Below are 22,180 nucleotides of genomic sequence, written 5' to 3' on the forward strand. Positions count from 1 at the left end.
AGTGTTACTAACCTGTAGTAGTGTTATTACCCTGTAGTAGTGTTACTAACCTGTAGTAACTAGTAGTGTTACTAACCTGTAGTAGTGTTATTACCCTGTAGTAGTGCTATTACCCTGTAGTAGTGTTACTAACCTGTAGTAACTAGTAGTGTTACTAACCTGTAGTAGTGTTACTACCCTGTAGTAGTGTTACTAACCTGTAGTAGTGTTACTAACCTGTAGTAGTGTTACTAACCTGTAGTAGTGCTACTACCCTGTAGTAGTGTTATTACCCTGTAGTAGTGTTATTACCCTGTAGTAGTAGTGTTGTTACCCTGTAGTAGTGTTGTTACCCTGTAGTAGTATTGTTACCCTGTAGTAGTATTGTTACCCTGTAGTAGTATTGTTACCCTGTAGTAGTATTGTTACCCTGTAGTAACTAGTAGTGTTATTACCCTGTAGTAGTGTTACTAACCTGTAGTAACTAGTGTTATTACCCAGTAGTAGTGTTACTAACCTGTAGTAACTAGTGTTATTACCCTGTAGTAGTGTTACTAACCTGTAGTAGTGCTACTACCCCGTAGTAGTGTTACTACCCTGTAGTAGTGTTACTAACCTGTAGTAGTGTTACTAACCTGTAGTAACTAGTGTTATTACCCAGTAGTAGTGTTACTAACCTGTAGTAACTAGTGTTATTACCCTGTAGTAGTGTTACTAACCTGTAGTAGTGTTATTACCCGGTAGTAGTGTTACTAACCTGTAGTAACTCTGAGACAGTTGGTAAGACATGGGCAGGATGGGTAGGGCACGGTTCTTATTGGGGCCACACAGTTGACTGATCCTTCGTCTGTTGACCAATCCCTTCTTCCTGCACTGGACAAACACCTGACACAGAACCTCCTGACGGTACCTACTGTAGGTATGGAAGGTCTGGAGAAAGGGGAGGGAGTGAGGGGGAGAGAGAGAGGGAGGTGGTGAGGGACACGGAGGCAGAGAGAGAGGCAGAGAGAGAGGCAGAGAGAGAGGCAGAGAGAGAGGCAGAGAGAGAGGCAGAGAGAGAGGCAGAGAGAGAGGCAGAGAGAGGCAGAGAGAGAGGCAGAGAGAGAGGCAGAGAGAGGCAGAGAGGTAGAGAGAGGTAGAGAGAGAGGCAGAGAGAGAGGCAGAGAGAGAGGCAGAGAGAGAGGCAGAGAGAGAGGCAGAGAGAGAGGCAGAGAGAGAGGTAGAGAGAGAGGCAGAGAGAGAGGCAGAGAGAGAGGCAGAGAGAGGTAGAGAGAGAGGTAGAGAGAGAGGTAGAGAGAGGTAGAGAGAGGTAGAGAGAGGTAGAGAGAGAGAGAGAGACAGAGAGACAGAGAGACAGAGAGAGAAAAAATACTTTCATGCTTCTCAACTTAAACATCTTCCCATAACCAACCATCCTTCTTAAATGTAATAATGGGTTCAGTGTTAGAGCCGTTGATATACCATTAATGATCTGTAAATACGCCGGGACATGTGATTGCCTTGGGTCTATAATTGTGTGTGTGTGTGTGTGTGTGTGTGTGTGTGTGTATACCTGGAAGGATCGGCAGCATTTCATCTGAGAGTTGGACATGGCCAACGTACTCTGGATCAGATTATTCAACACCAGGGAGTGGATGTCCTCAATACTGGAACAGAGACAGATACACAGAGAGAGAGAGACAGAGAGAGAGAGACAGAGAGAGAGACAGAAAGAGAGAGAGACAGAGAGAGAGACAGAGACAGAGACAGAGACAGAGAGAGAGAGAGACAGAGAGAGAGAGAGAGAGAGAGACAGAGAGAGAGAGAGAGACAGAGAGAGAGACAGAGACAGATAGACAGAGAGAGACAGAGAGAGACAGAGACAGATAGACAGAGAGAGAGAGAGAGAGAGAGACAGAGACACAGAGAGAGAGACAGAGACACAGACAGATAGACAGAGAGAGAGACAGAGAGACAGAGAGAGACAGAGAGAGAGAGACAGAGAGAGAGAGAGACAGAGAGACAGAGAGAGAGATAGACAGAGAGAGAGAGAGAGACAGATCGACAGAGAGAGAGAGAGAGAGAGAGAGAGACAGATCGAGAGAGAGACAGAGAGAGAGAGAGAGAGACAGAGAGAGACAGATAGACAGAGAGAGAGACAGAGAGAGACAGAGACAGATAGACAGAGAGAGAGACAGAGAGAGACAGAGACAGATAGACAGAGAGAGAGACAGAGAGAGACAGAGACAGATAGACAGAGAGAGAGACAGAGAGGCAGAGACAGATAGACAGAGAGAGAGACAGAGAGAGAGATATAATATATTTATATTCATGGCCATCATTTTAAGTAAGAATTTGTCCTGAACTTGCCTAGTTAAAAAATATTACTATAACTTTACATCGGGTTTCAGATAGTTGTATAGTTGTCATGTATTGATATTCATGTCAGATAGTTGTCATGTATTGATATTCATGTCAGATAGTCGTCATGTATTGATACTCCTGTCAAATAGTTGTATTGTTGTATCTCCTACCTGTTGAGAGAGTCCTTGGTGTTCTCATCTGACATGTCCTCCAGGGTGTACACCTTAAACCTAAATGACATCAACAACACACGTCGGCCAATAGGAGAGCACCGGAGTGGGTTTTCATCAGATGTTCTGTGTGTCTGTGTTACCGTGAGGTGTGTGTGTGTATGAGTGCATGTGTTACCGTGAGGTGTGTGTGTATGTGTCTGTGTTACCGTGAGGTGTGTGTGTGTGTGTATGAGTGTCTGTGTTACCGTGAGGTGTGTGTGTGTATGAGTGTCTGTGTTACCGTGAGGTGTGTGTGTATGAGTGTCTGTGTTACCGTGAGGTGTGTGTGTGTATGAGTGTCTGTGTTACCGTGAGGTGTGTGTGTGTATGAGTGTCTGTGTTACCGTGAGGTGTGTGTGTGTATGAGTGTCTGTGTGTGTGAGGTGTGTGTGTGTATGAGTGTCTGTGTTACCGTGAGGTGTGTGTGTGTATGAGTGTCTGTGTTACCGTGAGGTGTGTGTGTGTATGAGTGTCTGTGTTACCGTGAGGTGTGTGTGTGTATGAGTGTCTGTGTTACCGTGAGGTGTGTGTGTGTATGAGTGTCTGTGTTACCGTGAGGTGTGTGTGTGTATGAGTGTCTGTGTTACCGTGAGGTGTGTGTGTGTATGAGTGTCTGTGTTACCGTGAGTGTGTGTGTGTATGAGTCTGTGTTACCGTGAGGTGTGTGTGTGTATGAGTGTGTGTTACCGTGTGTGTGTGTGTATGAGTGTGTGTTACCGTGAGGTGTGTGTGTGTGTATGAGTGTGTGTGTGTTACCGTGAGGTGTGTGTGTGTATGAGTGTCTGTGTTACCGTGAGGTGTTGTATGAGTGTCTGTGTTATAGGTGTGTGTGTGTATGAGTGTCTGTGTTACCGTGAGGTGTGTGTGTGTATGAGTGTCTGTGTTACCGTGAGGTGTGTGTGTGTATGAGTGTCTGTGTTACCGTGAGGTGTGTGTGTGTATGAGTGTCTGTGTTACCGTGAGGTGTGTGTGTATGAGTGTCTGTGTTACCGTGAGGTGTGTGTGTGTATGAGTGTCTGTGTTACCGTGAGGTGTGTGTGTGTATGAGTGTCTGTGTTACCGTGAGGTGTGTGTGTATGAGTGTCTGTGTTACCGTGAGGTGTGTGTGTATAGTGTCTGTGTTACCGTGAGTGTGTGTTATGAGTGTCTGTGTTACCGTGAGTGTGTGTGTATGAGTGTCTGTGTTACCGTGAGGTGTGTGTGTGTATGAGTGTCTGTGTTACCGTGAGGTGTGTGTGTGTATGAGTGTCTGTGTTACCGTGAGGTGTGTGTGTGTATGAGTGTCTGTGTTACCGTGAGGTGTGTGTGTGTATGAGTGTCTGTGTTACCGTGAGGTGTGTGTGTGTATGAGTGTCTGTGTTACCGTGAGGTGTGTGTGTGTATGAGTGTATGTGTTACCGTGAGGTGTGTGTGTGTATGAGTGTCTGTGTTACCGTGAGGTGTGTGAGTGTCTGTGTTACAGTGAGGTGTGTGTGTATGAGTGTCTATGTTACCGTGAGAACAGCTGTGTCTTGGTGTCAGGGATGGTGACATCACATGACCCGGAGGCGGAGCTGAATTTCTGTCTGAGTAACGACACAAACTCCCGGAACACTGTGGAACATTCCTGGAACAAACACACACAGATTACCTAACACACAAATACACACAGATGAACTAACACACAAACACACACAGATTAACTAACACACAAACACACACAGATTAACTAACACAAACACAAACAGATTAACTAAAACACAAACAGATTAACTAACACACAAATACACACAGATTAACTAACACACAAATACAAACAGATTAACTAACACACAAATACACACAGATTAACTAACACACAAACACACACAGATGAACTAACACAAACACACACAGATGAACTAACACACAAACAGATTAACACACAAACACACAGATTAACTAACACACAAATACACACAGATTAACTAACACACAAACACAAACAGATTAACTAAAACACAAACAGATTAACTAACACACAAATACACACAGATTAACTAACACACAAATACACACAGATTAACTAACACACAAATACACAACACCTGTGTCTCGGATGGTGGAGCAGTAATGATACAGCCTAGGAGCTCGTGTCCCTCAGACCCAAACTCTCAATCTACTGCCCTCAGACCCAACCTCTCAATCTACTGCCCCCAGACCCAACCTCTCAACCTACTGCCCTCTGACCCAACCTCTCAGCCTACTGCCCCCTGACCCAACCTCTCAACCTACTGCCCTCTGACCCAACCTCTCAACCTACTGCCCCTGACCCAACCTCTCAATCTGACCTACCCCCTGACCCAACCTCTCAACATACTGCCCTGACCCAACCTCTCAACCTGACCCCTGCCCTCAGACCCAACCTCTCAATCTGACCTACTGCCCTCAGACCCAACCTCTCAATCTACTGCCCCCAGACCCAACCTCTCAACCTGACCTACTGCCCTCAGACCCAACCTCTCAATCTACTGCCCTCTGACCCAACAGCTCAACCTACTGCCCTCAGACCCAACCTCTCAACCTGACCTACTGCCCTCAGACCCAACCTCTCAACCTGACCTACTGCCCTCAGACCCAACCTCTCAACCTGACCTACTGCCCTCAGACCCAACCTCTCAACCTGACCTACTGCCCTCAGACCCACTGCCCTCAGACCCAACCCTGACCTACTGCCCTCAGACCCAACCTCTCAACCTGACCTCCTACTGCCCTCAGACCCAACCTCTCAACCTGACCTACTGCCCTCAGACCCAACCCAACCCTGCCCTCAGACCCAACCTGACCTACTGCCCTCAGACCCAACCTCTCAACCTACTGCCCTCAGACCCAACCTCTCAACCTACTGCCCTCAGACCCAACCTCTCAACCTACTGCCCTCAGACCCAACCTCTCAACCTACTGCCCTCAGACCCAACCTCTCAACCTACTGCCCTCAGACCCAACCTCTCAACCTACTGCCCTCAGACCCAACCTCTCAACCTACTGCCCTCAGACCCAACCTGCCCTCAGACCCAACCTCTCAACCTACTGCCCTCAGACCCAACCTCTCAACCTACTGCCCTCAGACCCAACCTCTCAACCTACTGCCCTCAGACCCAACCTCTCAACCTACTGCCCTCAGACCCAACCTCTCAACCTACTGCCCTCAGACCCAACCTCTCAACCTACTGCCCTCAGACCCAACCTCTCAACCTACTGCCCTCAGACCCAACCTCTCAACCTACTGCCCTCAGACCCAACCTCTCAACCTACTGCCCTCAGACCCAACCTCTCAACCTACTGCCCTCAGACCCAACCTCTCAACCTACTGCCCTCAGACCCAACCTCTCAACCTACTGCCCTCAGACCCAACCTCTCAACCTACTGCCCTCAGACCCAACCTCTCAACCTACTGCCCTCAGACCCAACCTCTCAACCTACTGCCCTCAGACCCAACCTCTCAACCTACTGCCCTCAGACCCAACCTCTCAACCTACTGCCCTCAGACCCAACCTCTCAACCTACTGCCCTCAGACCCAACCTCTCAACCTACTGCCCTCAGACCCAACCTCTCAACCTACTGCCCTCAGACCCAACCTCTCAACCTACTGCCCTCAGACCCAACCTCTCAACCTACTGCCCTCAGACCCAACCTCTCAACCTACTGCCCTCTGACCCAACCTCTCAACCTACTGCCCTCTGACCCAACCTCTGACCTACTGCCCCTGAACCTCTCAACCTACTGCCCTCTGACCCAACCTCTCAACCTACTGCCCTCTGACCCAACCTCTCAACCTACTGCCCTACTGACCCAACCTCTCAACCTACTGCCCCTGACCCAACCTCTCAACCTACTGCCCTCTGACCCAACCCTCTCAACCTGACCCAACCTGCTGCCCTCTGACCCAACCTCTCAACCTACTGCCCCCTGACCCAACCTCTCAACCTACCTCTCAACCCCTGCCCCTGACCCAACCTCTCAACCTACTGCCCCCTGACCCCCTGACCTACTGCCCCCTGACCCAACCTCTCAACCTCCTGCCCCTGACCCAACCTCTCAACCTCCTGCCCCCTGACCCAACCTCTCAACCTACTGCCCCCTGACCCAACCTCTCAACCTACTGCCCCCAGACCCAACCTCTCAACCTACTGCCCTCTGACCCACCTCTCAACCCTGCCCTCAGACCCAACCTCTCAACCTACTGCCCTCTGACCCAACCTCTCAACTGCCCTACTGACCCCCTGACCCAACCTCTCAACCTCCTGCCCCTGACCCAACCTCTCAACCTACTGCCCCTGACCCAACCTCTCAACCTACTGCCCCCTGACCCAACCTCTCAACCTACTGACCCAACCCTGACCCAACCTCTGACCCAACCTCAACTGCCCCTGACCCAACCTCTCAACCTACTGCCCCCTGACCCAACCCTCTGACCCAACCTCTCAACCTACTGCCCTCTGACCCAACCTCTCAACCCTGCCCCCTGACCCAACCTCTGACCCAACCTCTCAACCTACTGCCCTCTGACCCAACCTCTCAACCTACTGCCCTCTGACCCAACCTCTCAATCTACTGCCCTGACCCAACCTCTCCCCTGCCCCCTGACCCAACCTCTCAACCTACTGCCCTCTGACCCAACCTCTCAATCTACTGCCCTCTGACCCAACCTCTCAATCTACTGCCCCTGACCCAACCTCTCAATCTACTGCCCTCTGACCCAACCTCTCAATCTACTGCCCTCTGACCCAACCTCTCAATCTACTGCCCCCTGACCCAACCTCTCAACCTGCTGCCCTCTGACCCAACCTCTCAATCTACTGCCCCCTGACCCAACCTCTCAATCTACTGCCCTCTGACCCAACCTCTCAATCTACTGCCCTCTGACCCAACCTCTCAACCTACTGCCCTCTGACCCAACCTCTCAACCTACTGCCCCCTGACCCAACCTCTCAATCTGTTCAATAGATATAATACTGAAAACCAATTAGCTCATGAGGTGAATGTGTGTGTGATGTGTTACCTTGGGGTCGTGGGGGTCGTGAACAGACGGGTGGTGGGTGTGTGTTACCTTGGGGTTGTTGGGGTCGTGAACAGACGGGTGGTGGTGGTGTTACCTTGGGGTCGTTGGGGTTGTGAACAGACGAGTAGTGTGTGTGTGTGTTACCTTGGGGGCGGTGAACAGACGGGTGGTGTGTGTTGTTGGGGTCGTTGGGGTCGTGAACAGACGGGTGGTGTGTGTGTGTTACCTTGGGGTCGTTGGGGTTGTAAACAGACAGGTGGTGTGTGTTACCTTGGGGTTGTAAACAGACGGGTGGTGTGTGTGTGTTACCTTGGGGTCGTTGGGGTCGTGAACAGACGGGTGTGTGTGTGTGTGTTACCTTGGGGTCGTGACCAGACGGGTGGGTGTGTGTGTTACCTTGGGGTCGTGAACAGACGGGTGGTGTGCGTGTGTTACCTTGGGGTCGTGAACAGACGGGTGGTGTGCGTGTGTTACCTTGGGGTCGTTGGGGTTGTGAACAGACGGGTGGTGTGTGTGTTACCTTGGGGTTGTTGGGGTTGTAACCAGACGGGTGGTGTGTGTGTGTGTGTTACCTTGGGGTCGTTGGGGTTGTAAACAGAAGGGTGGTGTGTGTGTTACCTTGGGGTTGTTGGGGTTGTAAACAGACGGGTGGTGTGTGTGTGTGTTACCTTGGGGTCGTTGGTGTTGTAAACAGACGGGTGGTGTGTGTGTGTGTTACCTTGGGGTCGTGACCAGACGGGTGGGTGTGTGTGTTACCTTGGGGTCGTGACCAGACGGGTGGGTGTGTGTGTTACCTTGGGGTCGTTGGTGAACAGACGGGTGGTGTGTGTGTGTTACCTTGGGGTTGTTGGGGTTGTAAACAAACGGGTGGTGTGTGTTACCTTGGGGTTGTTGGGGTTGTGAACAGACGGGTGGTGTGTGTGTTACCTTGGGGTTGTAAACAGACGGGTGGTGTGTGTGTGTGTTACCTTGGGGCGGTGAACAGACGGGTGGTGTGTGTGTTACCTTGGGGTCGTTGGGGTTGTAAACAGACAGGTGGTGTGTGTTACCTTGGGGTTGTTGGGGTTGTAAACAGACGGGTGGTGTGTGTGTGTTACCTTGGGGTCGTTGGTGTTGTAAACAGACGGGTGGTGTGTGTGTGTGTGTTACCTTGCGGTCGTGACCAGACGGGTGGGTGTGTGTGTTACCTTGGGGTCGTGACCAGACGGGTGGGTGTGTGTGTTACCTTGGGGTCATTGGGGTCGTGAACAGACGGGTGGTGTGTGTGTGTTACCTTGGGGCCGTGACCAGACGGGTGGGTGTGTGTGTTACCTTGGGGTCGTGAACAGACGGGTGGGTGTGTGTGTTACCTTGGGGTCGTGAACAGACGGGTGGGTGTGTGTGTTACCTTGGGGTCGTGAACAGACAGGTGGTGTGTGTGTGTTACCTTGGGGTCGTTGGGGTCGTGACCTGACGGGTGGTGTGTGTGTGTTACCTTGGGGTCGTGAACAGACGGGTGGGTGTGTGTGTTACCTTGGGGTCGTGACCAGACGGGTGGGTGTGTGTGTTACCTTGGGGTCGTGAACAGAAGGGTGGTGTGTGTGTGTTACCTTGGGGTCGTTGGGGTTGTAAACAGACGGGTGGTGTGTGTGTGTTACCTTGGGGTCGTGAACAGACGTGTGGTGTGTGTGTGTGTTACCTTGGGGTCGTGAACACGGGTGGTGTGTGTGTGTTACCTTGGGGTCGTTGGGGTTGTGAACAGACGGGTGGTATGTGTGTTACCTTGGGGTCGTTGGTGTTGTAAACAGACGGGTGGTGTGTGTGTGTTACCTTGGGGTCGTGAACAGACGGGTGGTGTGTGTGTGTTACCTTGGGGTCGTTGGGGTCGTGTTTCCTTCCCTGTAGTTTCGCTATCAGAGGCTTGTCCTGGTACACCTCCGCCAGACAGATCCTACAGGACAACACAGTAAACTTGAAGCCCTACACGTTAAAGTACTTGTAGTTGAGGTGTCTGTGGGTTTAGATAGTGTGTAACGTACTTGTAGTTGAGGTATGTCTGTGGGTTTAGATAGTGTGTGTTGTATCGTACTTGTAGTTGAGGTGTGTCTGTGGGTTTAGATAGTGTGTGTTGTATCGTACTTGTAGTTGAGGTATGTCTGTGGGTTTAGATAGTGTGTAAAGTACTTGTAGTTGAGGTATGTCTGTGGGTTTAGATAGTGTGTGTTAACGTACTTGTAGTTGAGGTATGTCTGTGGGTTTAGATAGTGTGTGTTGTATCGTGCTTGTAGTTGAGGTATGTCTGTGGGTTTAGATAGTGTGTAAAGTACTTGTAGTTGAGGCATGTCTGTGGGTATAGATAGTGTGTAACGTACTTGTAGTTGAGGTATGTCTGTGGGTTTAGATAGTGTGTAACGTACTTGTCGTTGAGGTATGTCTGTGGGTTTAGATATTGTGTAACGTACTTGTAGTTGAGGTATGTCTGTGGGTATAGACAGTGTGTAACGTACTTGTAGTTGAGGTATGTCTGTGGCTATAGACAGTGTGTAATGTACTTGTAGTTGAGGTATGTCTGTGGGTTTAGATAGTGTGTAACGTACTTGTAGTTGAGGTATGTCTGTGGGTTTAGATAGTGTGTAACGTACTTGTAGTTGAGGTATGTCTGTGGGTTTAGATAGTGTGTAACGTACTTGTAGTTAAGGTATGTCTGTGGGTATAGATAGTGTGTAACGTACTTGTAGTTAAGGTATGTCTGTGGGTATAGATAGTGTGTAACGTACTTGTAGTTGAGGTATGTCTGTGGCTATAGACAGTGTGTAACGTACTTGTAGTTGAGGTATGTCTGTGGGTTTAGATAGTGTGTATTGTATCGTACTTGTAGTTGAGCTATGTCTGTGGGTTTAGATAGTGTGTAACGTACTTGTAGTTGAGGTATGTCTGTGGGTATAGATAGTGTGTAACGTACTTGTAGTTGAGGTATGTCTGTGGGTATAGATAGTGTGTAACGTACTTGTAGTTGAGGTATGTCTGTGGGTATAGATAGTGTGTAACGTACTTGTAGTTGAGGTATGTCTGTGGCTATAGACAGTGTGTAACGTACTTGTAGTTGAGGTATGTCTGTGGGTTTAGATAGTGTGTAACGTACTTGTAGTTGAGGTATGTCTGTGGCTATAGACAGTGTGTAACGTACTTGTAGTTGAGGTATGTCTGTGGGTTTAGATAGTGTGTATTGTATCGTACTTGTAGTTGAGCTATGTCTGTGGGTTTAGATAGTGTGTAACGTACTTGTAGTTGAGGTATGTCTGTGGGTATAGATAGTGTGTAACGTACTTGTAGTTGAGGTATGTCTGTGGCTATAGACAGTGTGTAACGTACTTGTAGTTGAGGTATGTCTGTGGGTTTAGATAGTGTGTATTGTATCGTACTTGTAGTTGAGGTATGTCTGTGGGTTTAGATAGTGTGTAACGTACTTGTAGTTGAGGTATGTCTGTGGGTTTAGATAGTGTGTAACGAGACTTGTAGTTGAGGTATGTCTGTGGGTTTAGATAGTGTGTAACGTACTTGTAGTTGAGGTATGTCTGTGGGTATAGATAGTGTGTAACGAGACTTGTAGTTGAGGTATGTCTGTGGGTATAGATAGTGTGTAACGAGACTTGTAGTTGAGGTATGTCTGTGGGTATAGATAGTGTGTAACGAGACTTGTAGTTGAGGTATGTCTGTGGCTATAGACAGTGTGTAACGTACTTGTAGTTGAGGTATGTCTGTGGGTTTAGATAGTGTGTAACGTACTTGTAGTTGAGGTATGTCTGTGGGTTTAGATAGTGTGTAACGTACTTGTAGTTGAGGTATGTCTGTGGGTTTAGATAGTGTGTAACGTACTTGTAGTTGAGGTATGTCTGTGGGTATAGACAGTGTGTATAGACAGTGTGTAACGTACTTGTAGTTGAGGTATGTCTGTGGGTTTAGATAGTGTGTAACGTACTTGTAGTTGAGGTATGTCTGTGGGTATAGATAGTGTGTAACGTACTTGTAGTTGAGGTATGTCTGCGAGGGTATAGATAGTGTGTAACGAGACTTGTAGTTGAGGTATGTCTGTGGGTTTAGATAGTGTGTGTTGTATCGTACTTGTAGTTGAGGTGTGTCTGTGGGTTTAGATAGTGTGTGTTGTAACGTACTTGTAGTTGAGGTATGTCTGTGGGTTCTTCAGTATGTAACGTGATCGTCGTCCAACAGACGGAGAGGTTTTATCCAGAGACTCTTCAAACTCTGCGTGGAGCAGATCCCTCACTACACACCACGGGACGAAGGGCCTGCGGAGCTACAACACACAGAGTTCTAAAACACACAGAGTAGAACCAGCAGAACCAGGACTCCAAGACAACAGAACCTTGAGCTGGAGACAGACAGAGAGAGAGCGCGAGACAGAGAGAGAGCGCGAGACAGAGAGAGAGCGCGAGACAGAGAGAGAGCGCGAGACAGAGAGGGAGCGCGAGACAGAGAGAGAGCGCGAGACAGAGAGAGAGCGCGAGACAGAGAGAGAGCGCGAGACAGAGAGAGCGCGAGACAGAGACAGAGAGAGAGCAGAGAGACAGAGAGAGAGCGCAGAGAGAGAGACAGAGAGAGAGAGACAAAGACAGAGAGAGCGCAGAGAGAGAGAGACAGAGAGAGAGTGTAGTGTGACACCACTTCATATCATGAGAAGTGGGCGTGTGCCAGTGTGTGTGTCTACCTTGCGGTTCAGGAAGTGAGAAGTGGGCGTGTGCCAGTGTGTGTGTCTACCTTGCGGTTCAGGAAGTGAGAAGTGGGCGTGTGCCAGTGTGTGTGTCTACCTTGCAGTTCAGGAAGTGAGAATTGGGCGTGTGCCAGTGTGTGTGTCTACCTTGCAGTTCAGGAAGTGAGAAGTGGGCGTGTGCCAGTGTGTGTGTCTACCTTGCGGTTCAGGAAGTGAGAAGCGACTCTACAGAGGATGAGTACAGAGTCCTCGCTGACGCTCCATGTTACTCTCTGTCTGGTCATCATCATCAGAGCTTTGTGGTCTGCTGCATCATGGACTGGGGGCCGCTTTCTAACCTCGACTGCACACACACACACTATAATTATCATCCCGGGCGGCCAAACCCTCCCCTAACCAGAAAACGCTGGGCCGATTGTGCCTCCCAGGTCACGGCCGCCGGCGACACAGCCTGGGATCTGTAGAGACGCCTGAGACAGTGCCTAGGCCGCCCAGGCCGCCCAGACGCAGTGCCTTAGGCCGCCCCCAGTGCCTTAGGCCGCCCAGACGCAGTGCCTTAGGCCGCCCAGACGCAGTGCCTTTAGGCCGCCCAGACGCAGTGCCTTAGGCCGCCCAGACGCAGTGCCTTAGGCCGCCCAGACGCAGTGTGCCAGTTAGGCCGCCGCCACGCAGTGCCACGCAGTGCCGCCGCGCCACTCAGGAGGCCAACCACAATGGGACTTGTATTAATAGTTTTCGTTACAGTATTCAACCCACATAATGCATTAAAAATATAAAACAAAACCGTGAAATGTTTTTTTATAATCTAACGAAACAGAACTAAAAAACCCTGGTCTCAGCAGTGGTGTGTCTGGACCCACCTTCCTTCTTCTTCTGTGGTGTTCTGACCTGTGTGTCTGGACTCACCTTTCTTCTTCTGTGGTGTTCTGACCTGTGTGTCTGGACTCACCTTTCTTCTTCTGTGGTGTTCTGACCTGTGTGTCTGGACTCACCTTTCTTCTTCTGTGGTGTTTTAACCTGTGTGTCTGGACTCACCTTTCTTCTTCTGTGGTGTTCTGACCTGTGTGTCTGGACTCACCTTTCTTCTTCTGTGGTGTTTCTGACCTGTGTGTCTGGACTCACCTTTCTTCTTCTGTGGTGTTTTAACCTGTGTGTCTGGACTCACCTTTCTTCTTCTTCTGTGGTGATTTGGCCTGTTTTTTCAGTTTAATGGTTCTCTTCCTCTTCTGCTTCTTCCCTCCTTTAACCAGCCGGTTCCTACTGGACGGCTCAGTGGAGATGTGGACCTCCTCCAACCTCAACCCTGCTGGGACCCCCTGCTTAGAGGACTGGGGCCCGGGGAACTTGGGGCCTTTCAGGGGACACAGAGACAGACACACACACAACCAGTTAAAAGTTTGGACACAACTACTAATTAAAGGGTTTTTCTTTATTTTTACTATTTTCTACATAGTGTAATAATAGTGAAGACATCCTTGCCTACCCAAACCAAACTGGTCCCAACATCCCATCCGCACAACATCCCCTCTGCATCAACATATACCCTACACATCCACACAACAACATCCCCTCCAAATCCACATATACCCTACACATCCACACGACAACATACACCCTACACATCCACACAACAACATCCCCTCCACATCAACATATACCCTACACATCCACACAACAACATCCCCTCCACATCAACATATACCCTACACATCCACACAACAGCATCCCCTCCACATCAACATATACCCTACACATCACACAACAACATCCCCTGAACATCAACATATACCCTACACATCACACAACAACATCCCCTCCACATCAACATATACCCTACACATCCACACAACAACATCCCCTCCACATCAACATATACCCTACACATCCACACAACAACATCCCCTCAACATCAACATATACCCTACGCATCCACACAACAACATCCCCTCCACATCAACATATACCCTACACATCCACACAACAACATCCCCTGAACATCAACATATACCCTACACATCCACACAACAACATCCCCTCCACATCAACATATACCCTACGCATCCACACAACAACATCAACATATACCCTACACATCCACACAACATCCCCTGAACATCAACATATACCCTACACATCACACAACAACATCCCCTGAACATCAACATATACCCTATGCATCCACACAACAACATCCCCTGAACATCAACATATACCCTACATATCCACACAACAACATCCCCTCCACACAACAACATCCCCTCCACATCAACATATACCCTACACATCCACACAACAACATCCCCTCCACATCAACATATACCCTACACATCCACACAACAACATCCCCTCAACATCAACATATACCCTACACATCCACACAACAACATCCCCTCCACATCAACATATACCCTACACATCCCACACAACATCCCCTCCACACAACAACATCCCCTACACATCCACACAACAACATCCCCTCCACATCCACGTATACCCTCCACATCCACACAACAACATCCCCTCCACATCAACATACACCCTACACATCCACACAACAACATCCATTATACATCCACACAACATCTCCTCCACATCAACATATACCCTACACATCAACATACACCCTACACGTCCACACAACAACATCCCCTACACATCCACACAATAACATCCCCTCCACATCAACATATACCCTACACATCCACACAACAACATCCCCTCCACATCAACATACACCCTCCACATCCCCTACACATCAACATCCCCTACACATCCACACAACAACATCCCCTCCACATCAAAATATACCCTACACATCCACACAACATCCCCTCCACATCAACATATACCCTACACATCCACACAACAACATCCCCTCTACATCAACATATACCCTACACATCCACACAACATCATCCCCTCCACACAACAACATCCCTCCACATCAACATACACCCTCCACATCAACATCCCCTACACATCCACACAACAACAACATATACCCTACACATCCACACAACAACATCCCCTGAACATCAACATATACCCTACACATCACACAACAACATCCCCTGAACATCAACATATATCCTACGCATCCACACAACAACATTCCCTGAACATCAACATATACCCTACATATCCACACAACAACATCCCCTCCACACAACAACATCCCCTCCACATCAACATATACCCTACACATCCACACAACAACATCCCCTCCACATCAACATATACCCTACACATCCACACAACAACATCCCCTACGCATCCACACAACAACATCAACATATACCCTACACATCCACACAACAACATCCCCTCCACACAACAACATCCCCTCCACATCAACATATACCCTACACATCCAGACAACAACATCCCCTGAACATCAACATATACCCTACACATCCACACAACAACATCCCCTCCACATCCACACAACAACATCCCCTCCACATCAACATACACCCTCCACATCCCCTACACATCAACATCCCCTCCACACAACAACATCCCCTACACATCCACACAACAACATCCCCTCCACATCCACACAACAACATCCCCTCCACATCCACGTATACCCTACACATCCACACAACAACATCCATTATACATCCACACAACATCTCCTCCACATCAACATACACCCTACACATCCACACAACAACATCCCTCCACATCCACACAACAACATCCCCTACACATCCACACAATAACATCCCTCCACATCAACATATACCCTACACATCCACACAACAACATCCCCTCCACATCAACATACACCCTCCACATCCCCTACACATCAACATCCCCTACACATCCACACAACAACATCCCCTCCACATCAACATATACCCTACACATCCACACAACAACATCCCCTCCACATCAACATATACCCTACACATCCACACAACAACATCCCTCTACATCAACATATACCCTACACATCCACACAACATCATCCCCTCCACACAACAACATCCCCTCCACATCAACATATACCCTACACATCCACACAACATCCCTACACATCAACATATACCCTACACATCCACAAACAACATCCCCTCCACATCAACATATACCCTACACATCCACACAACAACATCCCCTCCACATCAACATATACCCTACACATCCACACAACAACATCCCCTCTACATCAACATATACCCTACACATCCACACAACATCATCCCCTCCACACAACAACATCCCTCCACATCAACATATACCCTACACATCCACACAACATCCCCTACACATCAACATATACCCTACACATCCACACAACAACATCCCCTCCACATCAACATATACCCTACACATCCACACAACAACATCCCCTCCACATCAACATATACCCTACACATCCACACAACAACATCCCCTCCACATCAACATATACATTGGGGCAAAAAAAATATTTAGCCAGCCACCAATTGTGCAAGTTCTCCCACTTAAAAAGATGAGAGAGGCCTGTAATTTTCATCATAGGTACACTTCAACTATGACAGACAAAATTAGAAGAAAAAAAATCCAGAAAATCACATTGTAGGATTTTTACTGAATTTATTTGCAAATTATGGTGGAAAATAAGTATTTGGTCACCTACAAACAAGCAAGATTTCTGGCTCTCACAGACCACACAACAACATACAGTCGTGGCCAAAGGTTGAGAATGACACAAATATTAATTTCCACAAAGTTTGCTGCTTCAGTGTCTTTAGATATTTGTTGTCAGATGTTACTATGGAATACTGAAGTATAATTACAAGCATTTCATAAGTGTCAAAGGCTTTTATTGACAATTACATGAAGTTGATGCAAAGAGTGAATATTTGCAGTGTTGACCCTTCTTTTTCAAGACCTCTGTAATCCACCCTGGCATGCTGTCAATTAACTTCTGGGCCACATCCTGACTTATGGCAGCCCATTCTTGCATAATCAATGCTTGGAGTTTGTCAGAATTTGTGGGGTTTTGTTTGTCCACCCGCCTCTTGAGGATTGACCACAAGGTCTCAATGGGATTAAGGTCTGGGGAGTTTCCTGGGCATGGACCCAAAATATTGATGTTTTGTTCCCTGAGCCACTTAGTTATCACTTTTGCCTTATGGCAAGGTGCGCCATCATGCTGGAAAAGGCATTGTTCATCACCAAACTGTTCCTGGATGGTTGGGAGAAGTTGCTCTCGGAGGATGCGTTGGTACCATTCTTTATTCATGGCTTTGTTCTGAGGCAAAATTGTGAGTGAGCCCACTCCCTAAGCTGAGAAGCAACCCCACACATGAATGGTCTCAGGATGCTTTACTGTTGGCATGACACAGGACTGATCGTAACGATCACATTTTTAGCGCGCACTGCGCCCGGCCCGCCACAGGAGTTGCTGGTGCGCGATGAGACAAGGACATCCCTACCGGCCAAGCCCTCCCTAACCCGGACGATGCTAAGCCAATTGTGCGTCGCAGCAAAGGACCTTGTGAAGATGCTGGATGAAACAGGTATAAAAAGATCTATATCCACAGTAAAACGAGTTCTATATTGACATAACCTGAATGGCCGCTCAGCAAGGAAGAAGCCACTGCTCCAAAATTGTCATTAAAAAAAGCCAGACTACATGGGGACAAAGATCGTACTTTTTGGAGGAATGTCCTCTGGTCTGACGAAACAAAAACTGTTTGGTCATAATGATCATCGTTATGTTTGAAGGAAAAAGGGGGAGGCTTGCAAGCCGAAGAACACCATTCCAACCGTGAAGCACAGGGTTGGCAGCATCATGTTGTGGGGGTGCTTTGCTGCAGGAGGGACTGGTGCACTTCAAAATAGATGGCATCATGAGGGAGGAAAACTATGTGGATATATTGAAGCAACATCTCAAGACATCAGTCAGGAAGATAAAGCTTGGTCGCAAATGGGTCTTCCAAATGGACAATGACCCCAAGCATTGTTCCAAAACGGTGACAACATGGCTTAAGGACAACAAAGTCAAGGTATTGGCCATCACAAAGCCCTGACATCATTCCTATAGAAAATGTGTGGGCAGAACTGAAAAAGTGTGTGAACAAGGAGGCCTACAAACCTGACTCAATTACACCAGCTCTGTCAGGAGGAATGGGCCAAAATTTACCCAGCTTATTGTGGGAAGCTTGTGGAAGGCTACCCGAAACGTTTGACCCAAGTTAAACAATTGAAAGGCAATGCTACCAACTACTAATTGAGTGTATATAAACTTCTGACCCACTGGGAATGTGATGAAAGAAATAAAAGCTGAAATAAATCACTCTACATTTATTCTGACATTTCACATTCTTAAAATAAAGTGGTGATCCTAACTGACCTAAGACCTATACCCTACGCATCCACACAACATCATATACCCTACGCATCCACACAACATCATATACCCTACGCATCCACACAACATCATATACCCTACGCATCCACACAACATCATATACCCCACGCATCCACACAACATCATATACCCCACGCATCCACACAACATCATATACCCTACGCATCCACACAACATCATATACCCTACGCATCCACACAACATCATATACCCTACGCATCCACACAACATCATATACCCCACGCATCCGCAGTCCACCTGGCCATGCTGCTGTTCCAGTTTCAACTGACCTGAGCCCTAGGACCATGCCCCAGGACTACCTGACATGATGACTCCTTGCTGTCCCCAGTCCACCTGGCCATGCTGCTGCTCCAGTTTCAACTTCCACCTGACTGAGCTACTGCTCCAGTTTCAACTGTTCTGCCTTATTATTATTCGACCATGCTGGTCATTTATGAACATTTGAACATCTTGGCCATGTTCTGTTATAATCTCCACCCGGCACAGCCAGAAGAGGACTGGCCACCCCACATAGCCTGGTTCCTCTCTAGGTTTCTTCCTAGGTTTTGGCCTTTCTAGGGAGTTTTTCCTAGCCACCGTGCTTCTACACCTGCATTGCTTGCTGTTTGGGGTTTTAGGCTGGGTTTCTGTACAGCACTTTGAGATATCAGCTGATGTACGAAGGGCTATATAAATAAATTTGATTTGATTTGATCCACACAACATCATATACCCCACGCATCCACACAACATCACATACCCTACGCATCCACACAACATAATATACCCTACGCATCCACACAACATCATATACCCTACGAACGTACACACAACATAATATACCCCACGCATCCACACAACATCATATACCCTACGCATCCACGCAACATCATATACCCTACGCATCCACGCAACATAATATACCCTACGCATCCACGCAACATCATATACCCTACGCATCCACGCAACATCATATACCCTACGCATCCACGCAACATCATATACCCTACGCATCCACACAACATCATATACCCTACGCATCCACACAACATCATATACCCCACGCATCCACACAACATCATATACCCCACGCATCCACACAACATCATATACCCCACGCATCCACACAACATCATATACCCTACGCATCCACACAACATAATATACCCTACGCATCCACACAACATAATATACCCTACGCATCCACACAACATCATATACCCTACGAACGTACACACAACATCATATACCCCACGCATCCACACAACATCATATACCCTACGCATCCACACAACATCATATACCCTACGCATCCACACATCATCATATACCCCACGCATCCACACAACATCATATACCCCACGCATCCACACAACATCATATACCCCACGCATCCACACAACATCATAGACCCCACGCATCCACACAACATCATATACCCTACGCATCCACACAACATCATATACCCTACGCATCCACACAACATCATATACCCTACGCATCCACACAACATCATATACCCTACGCATCCACACAACATCATATACCCTACGAACGTACACACAACATCATATACCCCACGCATCCACACAACATCATATACCCCACGCATCCACACAACATCATATACCCTACGCATCCACACAACATCATATACCCTACGCATCCACACAACATCATATACCCTACGCATCCACACAACATCATATACCCTACGCATCCACACAACATCATATACCCCACGCATCCACACAACATCATATACCCCACGCATCCACACATCATATACCCCACGCATCCACACAACATCATATACCCTACGCATCCACACAACATCATATACCCTACGCATCCACACAACATAATATACCCTACGCATCCACACAACATAATATACCCTACGCATCCACACAACATCATATACCCTACGAACGTACACACAACATCATATACCCCACGCATCCACACAACATCATATACCCTACGCATCCACACATCATCATATACCCCACGCATCCACACAACATCATAGACCCCACGCATCCACACAACATCATATACCCTACGCATCCACACATCATCATATACCCCACGCATCCACACAACATCATAGACCCCACGCATCCACACATCATCATATACCCTACGCATCCACACATCATCATATACCCCACGCATCCACACAACATCATATACCCTACGCATCCACACATCATCATATACCCCACGCATCCACACAACATCATATACCCTACGCATCCACACAACATCATATACCCTACGCATCCACACAACATCATATACCCCACGCATCCACACAACATCATATACCCCACGCATCCACACAACATCATATACCCCACGCATCCACACAACATCATATACCCTACGCATCCGCACAACATCATATACCCTACGCATCCACACAACATCATATACCCTACGCATCCACACAACATCATATACCCTACGCATCCACACAACATCATATACCCCACGCATCCACACAACATCATATACCCTACGCATCCACACAACATCATATACCCTACGCATCCACACAACATAATATACCCTACGCATCCACACAACATCATATACCCTACGAACGTACACACAACATCATATACCCCACGCATCCACACATCATCATATACCCTACGCATCCACACAACATCATATACCCCACGCATCCACACAACATCATATACCCTACGCATCCACACAACATCATATACCCCACGCATCCACACAACATCATATACCCTACGCATCCACACAACATCATATACCCCACGCATCCAAACAACATCATATACCCTACGCATCCACACAACATCATATACCCTACGCATCCACACAACATCATATACCCTACGCATCCACACAACATCATATACCCTACGCATCCACACAACATCATATACCCTACGAACGTACACATAACATCATATACCCCACGCATCCACACATCATCATATACCCTACGCATCCACACAACATCATATACCCCACGCATCCACACAACATCATATACCCTACGCATCCACACAACATCATATACCCCACGCATCCACACAACATCATATACCCTACGCATCCACACAACATCATATACCCCACGCATCCAAACAACATCATATACCCTACGCATCCACACAACATCATATACCCTACGCATCCACACAACATCATATACCCTACGCATCCACACAACATCATATACCCCACGCATCCAAACAACATAATATACCCCACGCATTCACACATCATATACCCTACGCATCCACACAACATCATATACCCCACGTATCCACACAACATCATATACCCTACGCATCCACACAACATCATATACCCCACGTATCCACACAACATCATATACCCCACGTATCCACACAACATCATATACCCCACGTATCCACACAACATCATATACCCCACGTATCCACACAACATCATATACCATATACCCTTACGGGGGGCATGGTCATTACTCTCTTATCCCCTGGGGGAAGCCATGGTCATTACTCTCTTATCCTCTGGGGGT

General features: G+C 47.9%; 1 protein-coding gene across 1 annotated transcript in view; it reads right to left on the reverse strand.

Annotated features, from left to right (window-relative positions):
- Positions 1–678: 678 nt before the first annotated feature.
- The window catches only part of LOC112238770 (general transcription factor 3C polypeptide 1), a 103,885-nt gene continuing 82,383 nt past the window's right edge, over positions 679–22,180 (reverse strand). The window contains 8 exon segments of the mRNA XM_042315650.1: positions 679–909; positions 1,532–1,625; positions 2,493–2,552; positions 4,028–4,140; positions 9,404–9,485; positions 11,707–11,849; positions 12,461–12,606; positions 13,429–13,614. Coding sequence (XP_042171584.1) covers positions 694–909; positions 1,532–1,625; positions 2,493–2,552; positions 4,028–4,140; positions 9,404–9,485; positions 11,707–11,849; positions 12,461–12,606; positions 13,429–13,614 — 1,040 coding nt within the window. The 3' untranslated portion in view covers positions 679–693.

The sequence above is a fragment of the Oncorhynchus tshawytscha genome, unplaced genomic scaffold (genome assembly GCF_018296145.1).
Source record: "Oncorhynchus tshawytscha isolate Ot180627B unplaced genomic scaffold, Otsh_v2.0 Un_scaffold_3215_pilon_pilon, whole genome shotgun sequence".
Taxonomy (NCBI): Eukaryota; Metazoa; Chordata; class Actinopteri; order Salmoniformes; family Salmonidae; genus Oncorhynchus; species Oncorhynchus tshawytscha.